Source organism: Mus caroli, unplaced genomic scaffold, assembly GCF_978045245.1.
Source record: "Mus caroli unplaced genomic scaffold, Mus_caroli_1 scaffold_11, whole genome shotgun sequence".
In the NCBI taxonomy this organism is placed as follows: Eukaryota; Metazoa; Chordata; class Mammalia; order Rodentia; family Muridae; genus Mus; species Mus caroli.
Window position 1 is genome coordinate 61,362,415 of NW_028227266.1, and position 12,604 is coordinate 61,375,018.

Below are 12,604 nucleotides of genomic sequence, written 5' to 3' on the forward strand. Positions count from 1 at the left end.
AAATTCCCCAAGTGACCCTGGGGCTCAGAAACCACACCTGCACAGACCAACATGGGGACACTGGTAGAAATAAGGACCAGCCAGGAGGGCTGTCAAAGAGTGGCAGTCATGGGGAATCAGGGGGAGCAGACAGCTAATGCCGCAGAGAGCACGGCTCATGGAGCCCATTACCTGCCTCCCGTTCACGCAGTTAGAGGTCAGCTGGGCAGAACTAGCTGTTGTGAGACCTGTCCCTCCCCACATCTCCCAAAGGAACAGGTGCAGCTCTACCCTGCAGATGTGCCACCCTCTGTCCTGGGCAGTTGTGACAATATTGCCCTGACCCCCTCCACTTGCAGGTCACATTTGAGATCTCCAAGCAAGAAGACTGGCAGGTCCCCATCTGGATCATCGTGGGCAGCACTCTGGGGGGCCTCTTGCTGCTGGCCCTGCTGGTCCTGGCACTGTGGAAGGTGAGGCTCCCATAGATAGGGACAGGAACAGTATCCCTGTCTGACCTCAAAGTTCTAGGCCTGTGCTTATGTTCCATTCTCCTGTCCCTGAGATCTGGCACTGCAGACTCCTCCAAGTGCTTGCCTGTTGCCATGACACCAAATGCCTTCCACAGCAGGCAAGACTAGTCATGCCGGCAAAGGCCAAACTATGGTTCCAAGCCTGTAGGGTTCCTCCTACCAGATTAAAAAATAAAAAAAAAGGTCTAAGCAATAAAACTGCACAAAATCTCCTTCAGCTCTGACCCTCTGTTTAAGAACTCGGGGCTCAATCTCCATCTGCTACAGATAGAGTGAGGGAGGCCCAAAGAGGGATATTAACTAGGGCTGGGTGATCCAGCTTAATAACTTCTTGTCCCCTGGCCCAGGACTTCAGTCCACATACTGAATAAGAGAGTAAAGGTACTGAGGGTGAGCTGGGGGTATTTAGGGAAGCCCTCCTAGGGAGAAAATCTGAGGGGCTAACAGAGGAACAACAGATGACACCAATGTCGCCTAGCTTGTCCACCCCTCACACTTTCCACTTTGCCTCCCCACAGCTCGGTTTTTTTAAAAGTGCCAAGCGCAAGAGGGAACCTGGCCTAGGTCCCATCCCCAAAGAGCTCAAGTGAGGATCCAGAGGAAGCTTCAAGTTGTTGGGGGCCCGACACCAGTCCAGGGGTGTGCAGGCCCGGGCCTGTGGCCTCAGAGCTGGAGCTAAGAGGACACCCATGGACTTTACAGTGAGTTCATCTCTGGAGCAATGGCAACTGATCGCTGTGGGATGGACCTCCAGCCCGTGTTCGGAGTGACTTCTCTACTAGAGGCCGAGACCTCCAGTACAGATCCCTAAGGACTAAAAGGGACCCCTCCAAGACCCACCGGAGGCCTTTCCCCAAGGCTCTGTGGAGGGAATCTGCTACCCCAAACACTAAGGTGCTAGGGTTTTGTTATCTTGCCCACCTCTGAAGAAACTCAAGGGGAACCAGCAAATACGAGCCCACTGTGCACGCCCTATCTGGACCTATAGCTTTAGGACTCCATGGCCCGGGAGCATAACCTCCGCCGCACCCCTCACCCTTGCTCTTGGTTCCCAAACCACAGCCACCCCTTCTCCACAGATAGACCCCAAAGATCTCCATGAGTGACCCAGAGTTGTGTGGCTTGATATGCCAGCTGCAGGCCAGTGATGGAAACACATCCAGGGACTGTGCCAAATGTACAGGAGGGAATCAGGATGCTGGGTACCTCCCAAACATCAGAAAGCATCAGGGTTCTCCAGCAGTAACCAACCACCACCCACTCAATCCTGCTCTCCAGCCTCCCCCGCAGCTCCTCTCAGCCACTTTGGTTGCTAGGCAACTCGTGCTAGGGAGCCCGAGGATGATAAAAATCCGTGGCTCTCCATACCCACTTGTCTGACAACTGCAGCTTGTCCCTGGCAGATGCACTGTGATAAGAAGCCTCTGTTTCTTACATCAGCACCTACACACACACACACACACACACACACACACACACACACACACCTCCCAACCATCAGCGTGTGGGAGAAGGGCTCCTGTAGGGGGCGCTGTGGGGGGCCTTCTAGGCATGCACTGAACAAAGCCCATGCAAGGCCCCTTTGGAACCTTAAACCTCAGAGGCAGATAGGCATCTCGCCGGCCAGCTCTGGGATAAGCCCCAAGGACAAGGGGCATGCCGGATGCCCAGCAGAGTAATTTATGCCTTAACCTTTTGTTGAGATGGAAATGGGCACATCAATGTCCCCTGTCATCTGTTTCATCCGAACAATGTCATCTGTTCCCCTATGCAGTACGACCTTTACTGTCAGAAATATATTTAAGAAAATGTTCTAAACAGTATTTAAAAACAACCAACAACAGACATTCCACTCTGTGACAGAGCAAGGCTGCATTCTGTTTTAAAGAAGAAAGGGGGGGGGGGGGGTGTCTGCTCGGATCTAAATGTCGGGGACAGTCTTGTCCATTATACAGCCAGTCCTCTCCCAAGGTCTACCTGGCCTCTCTTGCCGTGACATCTCTGCATCTAGGTAGTGGGCACTGCTCACCCCACCACTGCCACCCACCCCATCTTTGGCCAGGGGCTGCCCCCACTCAGGATCCCGGACCCTCCAGGCTGGGCCTTCAGTGCTGACCCTCCCACACACTGACATAGGCCATTCTCGAAACAAAGCATCTCCATTCTATGCTCCTACTGGTAATTCATTTTTTCACAACCCTAACAAATAATTTAGAAAGTATTTGGGTTTTTTTTTTTTAATTTAACTTGCGTGTGTGTGTGTGTGTGTGTGTGTGTGTGTGTGCATGCATGTAAACATGTGCACATAGGTGCACAAGGTGGCCAGAAGAGGGCAGTGCAATCATTTTCCACAGCAAAATCAAGACTCAAACCAGGAATTTCATCTCCCCAGCTTCAGAAGGGCTAAATTGAAGGTCAAAGGTAAACCAAGTGAAGCTAAGCCCTGAGCTCAGAAGCCCACTTCCCTCTAACAAAAAATCAGTGGTCGCCCTATGTGGTCACTGGTAAAGAGAACAAGCAATCCACACTCAAAAGACTTGACTCAACAAGTCCTGTCTCAGGCCGGGCGTGGTGGCGCACGCCTTTAATCCCAGCACTTGGGAGGCAGAGGCAGGAGGATTTCTGAGTTCGAGGCCAGCCTGGTCTACAAAGTGAGTTCCAGGACAGCCAGGGCTATACAGAGAAACCCTGTCTCGAAAAACAAAAAAAAACAAAAAAAAAAAAAACAAGTCCTGTCTCCAACACTGTCAACTCTCACAGGAGCGCTGCTTCGGAAAGCCTGATGTCCACGGGTTGGCATATATTTGGAACCTGACACTTGTGCTTCTGATGCTAAACTGCACTAGGTATAACCTCTGGGCTCCATCCTGCCATGTCCTCTGCCCACAATGTACAGTGAAATTTCTAGTACTATGGCATGGTAGCACACACCTGAATTCTCGAACTGTGAGGTGAAGGCAGGAGACCAAGCTCACCCTCCTTGACATAGCAATTCAAGGAGGACCACAGACTGAAGGAAGGTGAGTTTAGAACCAGCCTGGACTACATAAAACCCTGTCTCAAAAACGAAACCCTGAAGCCAGGCATAGTGGCATACACCTTTGATTCCAGTACTCCAGAGGCAGAGGAAAGTGGATCTCTCTGAGTTCAAGGCCAGCCTGGTCTATATAGTGAGTTCCAAGACAGCCAGAACTATGTAATGAGACCCTGTCTCAAAAGAAAAACAACACCAAACCCAGACACTATTGCATATGCCAGCAAGATTTTGCTGAAAGGACCCTGATATAGCTGTCTTGTGACTATGCAAGTGTCTTGAGCCTATGCAAGTGCCTGGCAAATACAGAAGTGGATGCTCATAGTCATCTATAGGATGGAACACAGGGCCCTCAATGGAGGAGCTAGAGAAAGTACCCAAGGAGCTGAAGGGTCCCTATAGGTGGATCAACAATATGATCTAACCAGTACCCCTGGAGCTCGTGTCTCTAGCTGCATATGTAGCAGAAGATGGCCTGGTCAGCCAACATTGGGAAGAGCGGCCCCTTGGTCTTGCAACTTTATATGCCCCAGTACAGGGGAATGCTAGGGCCAAGAAGTGGGAGTGGGTGGGTAGGGGAGCAGGGCGGGGGGGGGGGGGGTAATAGGGAACTTTCGGGATAGCATTTGAAATGTATATAAAGAAAATATCTAATAAAAAAAGAAAGAAAGAAAAAAGAAAAACCAAAAAACCAAAACAACAACGAAAAAGGAAACACTGTGGCTCACAGGTGGGAGTTAATAACTATGTTCTAGCTGCTAATTCATTATTTGCAGTCAGGGTGGTACACACCTGTACTCCCAGCACTTAGGAGGCTGAGGCCTCAAGTTCAAGGCCAGCCTGAGCAACACACTGACACCATCTCAAAAAAAAAAACATTTTGAAATATTGGTCATATAGCCCAGAGGTACTTAGTAGCAAGCATATGAAAGGCCCTGAACTGAATTCTTCAATCCCCGGAACCACAATATATATAATGAAATTAATAGGAAATAATAAAACCTAAAAATAATTCTTCGAAGGAAGCACATGTCCAACCTGAACAACACTCATAATAACATGTGTTGAGTCCCTGTGATCACTGGATATGTAAATAAGTCTGCAGTAAAATCAAGTATGGATGGCTTCTATACCCAGTTAATCACCAGTGTTGGGGGTGGGGCGGGAAGGGGATTGACCCCGTTTCATAGCTGTCAGGATTTCTGAGGTCTCAGCTTGCTGCCTAGTAGAGAAAACAGCTACAAGTAGCTGAGAAGCAGAGGGGCAAGACATGCTGGTGTGGGCTTGATGTGTGCCCTGAGAACACTCCTCTGTCATGATGGGGGAAGCCTCAGAAGATTCAGAAGTAGAAGGTCAGCCCTGGGTAGACTTAGGAGAAACTTTTGTAATGTTCTGGGGAGTGGGTATCATATGGCCTACATCAGTTGCAGTGTGCTGTGAGCTGAAAGGAGGAAGCCAGTCAGGAACGCTTCTTCCTGGCACTAGATGGTAAGGCCTGTTGGCTCAGAGGGCAAAGTGTGTCTCATGCCTCACAGGGCAGGTTGTCTGGGATGAGCTTCTAGTATAGTCCCAGCATGGCCTCAGTAAGGATGCTGACTCCTAAGTGCCATCCTGGGCCTCACTGGTCCAAGCTTCTGCGAGGAAATTCTAAGCTCTCACAACTAGCTCAGTAAAGCCGCCAGCTTTTGTTCCGATTGTTGGTCTGTTTCCTATACAGCCTGGCCTTGTGACCCTTCAGCCCTGTTCAAGCTTAACCTGGGGACACAATGGTCTATAAAAGCCCCGGGAGCTGTCCTTCTGGTGCACACAGTGGCTGTTACTTGTGCTAAGAAAGGTGGTTGTTCTTGGGAGGGACACATGCAGAGAAGCAGCAGAGCGGGGCCACACATGAGCATTGCTGAGATGGTAGAGCCCTCTCCCTCACCCGAGGTCCTCAGACAGACTGCTGCCTCCACTGTCACTGCCACTGCTTAGTCAAGAGTAAGTAAGACACTGGGATTGAGTCAGTCCCTCTGGCTTCAAGGCCCAAGATGCCAGTGTGTGACAGGAATGGTTGGCTTCATCATGCCTCTTTCCTGGCATGATGAGTCACTGCCAATTTCAACCAGACAAGATAGCCAAGTCTCTCTCCCTCACAAGGTACATCTGTAGTTAGTGGGTTCCTCCTCACGGATGTAGGAGAAAATCTCATCTGCTCTGATGTTTGAGCACACAGTTTAACAGACAGACTGCAATCTCATCTGCTCTGATGTTTGAGCACACAGTTTAACAGACAGACTGGAGGGTCCAACTCTTCCCCAGGTGAGATGATACAACCTGGACTTTGTGTCACATTGTGGTCCTCTAGAGCAGGTACTGCAGTTGACCCTAGTTCTGTCATGTCAGTACACAGATGTTACCTGAAACAAAGAAAAACATGCTCTCACGTCTCAAAGCTACCTCGAGTCTTCAGCCCCATGACACAGCACAACAGATAGCATCAAGAGGCATCCTTGGTCTCGGAGGAGTGCAGCGCCATGGGCAGGAGACATAGAGCCCACTTCCAACCCTGACAGTCTTTGTGACCAGGGATGATGCTACTTCTGGGATTAAATCCTCAGTTATAAAATGAAAGGTTTCTGGGGCTGGAGAAATGGCTCAGCACTTAAGCACACTTCCTGCTCTTCCAAAGGACCCAGTTCTCAGCACCCACACAGCAACTCACAACTACCTGAGACACCCTCACACAGATACACATGCTGGCAAAACACAATACACATAAATTATTTTTTACAAAATGAGAGGGGTGTACTAAGAGATCTTTTCAGATCTATAGGCTAGGATGGCCACCCCAAATCTAAGTTTGAGCCTCTAATATAAACACTTGGAAGTGTGTATATAAAATCATAATAAATGGGGGGCTGGAGAGATGGCTCAGTGATTAAGAGCTCTGACTGCTCTTCCAGAGGTCCTGAGTTCAATTCCCAGCAACCACATGGTGGCTCACAACCATCTGTAATGGGATCTGATGCCCTCTTCTGGTGTGTCTGAAGACAGTGACAGTGTGCTCATATGCATAAAATAAATAAATTATACACACACACATATATATATAATACCTGAGAAACAGAGAGGGGAGAGGAGGAGAGGAAGAGGAAAAAGAGGAGGAGGAGACTGAAAGAATTAGAAACTGTACCACTGGGGATGTGGCTGTCAAGTGCTTGCCTACCATGCACCAAGACTTGGATGTGATTCCTAGCACCACCAGGACTGACCAGATGTGGTGGCGTATGCCTATCATCCAGCACTTGGCAGGTGGAGGAAGGAGCAACAACAGCTCAAGGTCATCCTCAGTCACACTGAATTTGAGGAACCCAGGCTTCCTGAGACTCTGCTATAGAGCTGTGGAGGAGAGGCTTAGAATTGCAAACCTGTCTTTCTAAATGAATCCACTGACTTGGTGCTACACACAACGATTCCTTTTTAAGATGTCTAAAGTCATCTTAAAAACATCAAGTGTTTTTTGTCATGTACCACGTACACGCCTGCTGCCCTCCGAAGCCAGGCTTTGGGTCACATGAAGGTAATGAGGCTTATGAGCCGCCATTGAGGGAGCTAGGAACCAAACCCAGGTGCTCTGCAGAAGCAACAAGTGCTCTAAACGGATGAGCCTTCTTTCTCACGAGCCTCAACAAAACCATCTGTTGGGGAGCTCATTGAGATGGCTCAGCAGGTTAAAAAAAAAAAGGTGCCAGCCAACAAGGCTGACCAACTTGAGTTGGATCCCTGGAGCTTTCCCGGATTAAAGAAAACCACCTCCTCTTGCAAGCCATCCTTGATTCCACACACAAGTAAATAAATGTGAAAAGGCTTTAATATATATATATATATATATATATATATATATATATGTATATATATATATATATGTATATATATATATATATATATATAATTTTTTTGGTTTTTCGAGACAGGCTTTCTCTGTGTAACTCTGGCTGTCCTGGAACTCACTCTGTAGACAAGGCTGGCCTCGAACTCAGAAATCCATCTGCCTCTGACTCCTAAGTGCTGGGATTAAAGGTGTGAGTCACCACTGCCTGGCTCAGGCTTTAATATATATTTTTTAGATTTATTTATTATTGTATGTGAGTACACTGTAGCTGTCTTCAGACACACCAGATCTCATTACAGATGGTTGTGAGCCACCATGTGGTTGCTGGGACTTGAACTCAGGGCCTTCGGAAGAGCAGTCAATGCTCTTAACCGCTGAGCCATCTCTCCAGCCCCCAGGCTTTAATATTTTAACATACAAATGACACCAGTGTTCACATGGAGAAGCAGGCATACAACAATGGAAAGGTCACTTATCCCTCACATTAACACACGCAGAGGTGAAAAGACAGTAGCCTACCTAAAAGCACTTGGCATTTATCTGCCAGGCATTTTTGACTGTCTCATTGGATCATCCCAGTGCAAGTTAGATAATATTATTGTATTATTGTCCCAAGTTACAAGCCCGAAGGCTCGTGCAGAAGTACCTCCCACTCAGCCACAGCAGGAATAGGTCAGTCCTCAGAGCTGCTTGTGCTTCCAGATCAGCACAGGGGAAAAGGAACTTAAACCCAACTGCCTTGCAGTAATTTACTTTTTAATTCAAACCTATGGAGAATATTTCTTTGGTTAGCTGAATACTTGTTATTCCAGGTAGGTCAAATTTTAAACCAGGGAGCTGGAGAAATGGCTCAGGAGTCAGGAGTGGTCTTGCAGAAGACCTGGGCTTGGTTCCCAGCGCCTACACTAGAGGGCTCACAACTCCAGACCCAGAGGATTCAACACCCTCTTCTGGCCTTCCTGGGCACCTCTATGAACACAGTGCACACAATTCACACAGGCACACACCCATACATATAAAAATTTAAAGTCAGTCTCTTTTTAAAACTTAAGCCAAGGACTGGTGGGCGGAATGTCCACCGCTGGTGGCGGTGAGGGCAGTAGTGTGGGGCAAGAAGACTCTGCTGCTGCCGCCGGCGCAGGGCCCACGCTTGAGGACATCTGACACCTCCATGCAGTTTGCTGCTGAGCGGGACTGGGAGCAGTTCCACCGGCCACGGAACCTGCTGCTAGCCTTGGTGGGAGAAGTGGGCCAGCTGGCAGAACTCTTCCAGTGCAAGTCTGATGCAGAGCCTGGTCCTCAAGCATGGCTGCCAAAGGAGAGAGCAGCCCTTCAGGGGGAGCTTAGTGATATCCTCAACTACCTGGTAGCATTAGCAGCCCACTGTCATGTGGATTACCTCAAGCAGTAATCTCCAAAAAGGACACCAAACGCTAACGTTGCCCAGTCCATCTGTCCTGAGGTTCTGCCTGCAAGTACACTGACTTGCCCCGTGGGACCATCTCTGAAAACCAGGCTGTGGGGCTGGAGACCCTGCCTCTGAGTTGAGAAACCAGGCTTCCACATAGAAATGTGGTGCTAATCTGGTCTTATTAAGTCTGGGCTCAAGTGTTTTCTCACTCAATAAAATGACTTAAGGCAAAAACAAAAACAAAACAAAACAAAAAACCTTAAACTAAGGCAGATGGGTTTCAAAGGAGAAAGGAGAAAAGAAAAGTCATAAAAGCTTGTGAATTTCAAACAGAAAAAAAAACACACATTAAAAAGACATCTGGGTATGAAGCCCAGAATCCACTTAAAAAAAATATATATATATGGTAAATCTGACAACATAAAAATGTAAAATCCTGGACCAGTAATATGGCTCGGTGGGTAAGGACACTTGCCCCAAAGCTGATAACCTGACCTCAGTCTTCATATGGCAGAGATTAACTGACTTCTGAAAGCTGACCTCTGACCTACCCCCACCCCACCCACCCTCCAACACATACAGAACACTCAAAATAAATGTACTTCTTAAATGTAAAGTTCTGATACAACTTTCTCAAAAAATAACTGAGAAAAAATTCCTTTTAAACTTCCATGTAATGTCTATTGAAGTAATAGTAGCCATAGCCCAATCACGAAGACACACAGAGTTAAAGGAGCACACATAAAAACCAAACGAAACCATTCTTCACTAACCACCCTGGCAAAAACTAACTGAGCTAATAGCTGGGGATCAGAGGAGTGGGGAGGACAGAGGGACTTAACAGTCTGCCAGGACAGTAAACACACTCAAAGCAGAAGTAAAAGCAAGGCTAGCAAGCAGCTGTAAACAGGGTTCACTACCACATCACTGAGAAAACTGAACATCTAAATACCCACCAATAAAAATCCGAGTAAACAGACTTTAAGACCATCCATAGACATGCTATGAAGTTGTATATCTTTAAATGTACATATGAGGAAAACATGCTTGACATATTAAACAGTAAACATGAAGTCCATTTGCACTCTTCAAGAGAAAATAAATGTAATGTAAGGTAACACAGAAAACGTATGGGGAGCTTCTAAAAGACATTTTATGATTTTGTCTCTACAGAGTCCAAGTGGACATGAGAAGGAAAAGCTTAGCTTTACGATTTGAGCTTTAATAGAGGATATTCCACCCCACACACATATAACTTCAACAACCCCTTTAAAAGGAACTCAACAAAAGATCTCACATCGAACAATAAAGACACAAACTTCAAGGTACTTTTTTTTCAAACATTTACTGAACACAACACCATTTTTCCTTTTACACAGCAAAGTTGTTAGTTTCAAATTAGCTGAGCCATTAGGACTGTCAATTGCCATGAACTCAAAGGTGATTCTACATGTCAAACTCAAGTTGAAGACATCATGCAATATATAAGTCACTGATAGGCCCCGGTGCAGTCAGCAAAGTTACTAAGCTTATTAAAGTCACATAAATGGCTTGACAAGAGCGCACGATAGAATGACGTCACGGGCTCGCGGTAAACCACGGTGAATTACTAGACTACAACTATGTAGCTCCTCTGCACCAAGGACTGCAGGGTGTGGTGACTATTACAAAGGACAGGGTCCTGCCAGTAGGTTAAGGCCAGAGTTTACTTCCCAGCTATGTACGTCTGAAAAGACTGGTTAGGAAAGCTTGCAGGGAGAGGTCCCCTCAGCTCTTCTCCTCTACAACAAAAAAAGCCATGCACACATTTTACAATACCTGATAGGAAATAGGTGCAAAGCCTGCCTGTGTCCTCACCTGGCAGGCCTGCATCTTCATGCCTTCATTTCTCTGATGAGGCTACTCATCCCATGATTCACCCCTAAAGGAAAGCTGTAAAGCTATAATTTAGCAGTATTCAGCCCTGCAGATTTATCAGTGACGCACTCCCCATAACCATCAAACCGCTGTCCCTTCCCTACACATTAACACAAAGGTACACTCCACAAACCTAGGACTAAAGACCACATTTACTTTACATTTGTAGTAGTCAACCGATCAGCATTGTCACTATAGAATTTGTTCCAGATTCCAGGCTTGAGAAAGGGGCTGCTGTATGCCTGGCCCATCTCTGACAGCTTTGCCAGAAACTTCAAAGGAAGCCCCTCAGTGTATGTACATGTGGAGGGGCTGTCAGATGATATCCAGAGTGGAGCTGTGCACTTTCAGAGTGAGCACAGCTTAGAATCTGACTGAAATCAGTTCAGAGCCAAAGGCAGAGTTGAGGGTTTTACTCTTCCCTATTTCTGCTGCAGTTAAGTCATGAGAAGGGTGCACTTCTGCGTGCACTGATATCTGGGTAGCTGAGAAAGTACACTTTGGATTTTTACAATTGTCACGAGGCACAGATACTTTAACCCGCCTACTCAAGTTCAGCCACTGGCTTCTTCTCAGCCAACAGAGTACAAGTAGCACCCATCCTTTGGCTTCCATATTCCCAGAACACGGGTATTCTGCTGCTTGGATTATCCAAAGCAACCTCATTTTAACCTGATGCCTCAATTACAATGAGCAACTCCTCTCTAGGACTTGAGTTTTCAGAAATGTTTGTCTAAAAGTGTTGGCTTTAGGGAGGTTTTAATCCCTTAACCACAGTTTATGTCAAACAATGCTATCATGCCTAAGTCTTCATAATCACCATCTAGCAACTATTAGTGTAATGAAATCAAAACCCCTTTCAGAAACTAGCAAAACCAAAGCATGGCAGATGGGCCAGGTTGTTTTGGTTTGCATGTTTAAAGTTCCCACAGTGAAGAACCTCTGGGTGGTTGTGCTGTGATTATAATCAAGAGTGGACTGGAAAAAGCCAGAGTGTCAGAGTCAGCTACCCCTTCTCCTTCCACAGAGGACGGATAGATAGCTTTGCTGCCCAGCCTGGGGTCAGTCACTGAAGTGTAAGGTTTTAATTCCTAACTGCATGAAAAGTGAAAAGCACCCTCCTGCACTCCTGGCTCATGCAAATTTATGTGACAATTTACACAAGTGACATGTTCTGGGGAAATCACTAACACTATCAAGGAAGGGTTACAATTCAAAGCATGATTCTACCAATAACAAACATCAAATGACAGACATGGCTGCAACACATGACAGCCTAGTGAGCTAGCTACAATGCTATCACCTTTCACACCTATTTTTCTTTAAAAACAAAAGTTCATGGAACATTTGGCTGAGCATACTTTCAAAGAATTTTACCAAAAACAAATAACGGGAAGGCCAGGCATGAGGACACTTGCTCCTATAATGGATTTATACAGGTGTTCCACAATGCAAATCTGGAGTGATGGTACAGACAGAATTAGACCCTCAGCAAGAGTGCATAGTGTGCAACTACACAACTAAACAAATCTAGTTAGTCCACCACAGGCCCCGTTCCATTCCCTCCACCCTCCTCAGCACTGTCTTCCCTCCTTCAAAAGCTGTCCTGTAATTCTACATCTGAATATGTATATTATTATTATCCTCATATATAAATAATGTCTTAGAACAGTGTTGGTCCTGGGTAGTGAAGGAGGAAGAATGTTTTTAAAACATGCAGTATTATCTGATAGATACTTTAAGTTTGGGTGCTTAAAAATCATATACATTAAAAAATGGAACCAACTGAATACTAAGTTTCACAGCTATTCCTCACTGTCCTCAATGGGCCTTAGTGTCCGTAAAGGAAAGACCTG

General features: G+C 46.6%; 1 protein-coding gene and 1 pseudogene across 1 annotated transcript in view; both read left to right on the forward strand.

Moving 5' to 3' along the window:
- Positions 1 to 2,359, forward strand: part of Itga11 (integrin subunit alpha 11) — a 113,579-nt gene extending 111,220 nt beyond the window's left edge. The window contains exons 29-30 of the mRNA XM_021172144.3: positions 339 to 452; positions 1,031 to 2,359. Coding sequence (XP_021027803.1) covers positions 339 to 452; positions 1,031 to 1,102 — 186 coding nt within the window. The 3' untranslated portion in view covers positions 1,103 to 2,359. The remainder of the gene's footprint in view (positions 1 to 338; positions 453 to 1,030) is intronic.
- A 6,132-nt stretch (positions 2,360 to 8,491) lies between these two features.
- LOC110301013 (dCTP pyrophosphatase 1 pseudogene) lies at positions 8,492 to 8,988 on the forward strand (annotated as a pseudogene).
- The last annotated feature ends 3,616 nt before the right edge of the window (positions 8,989 to 12,604 follow it).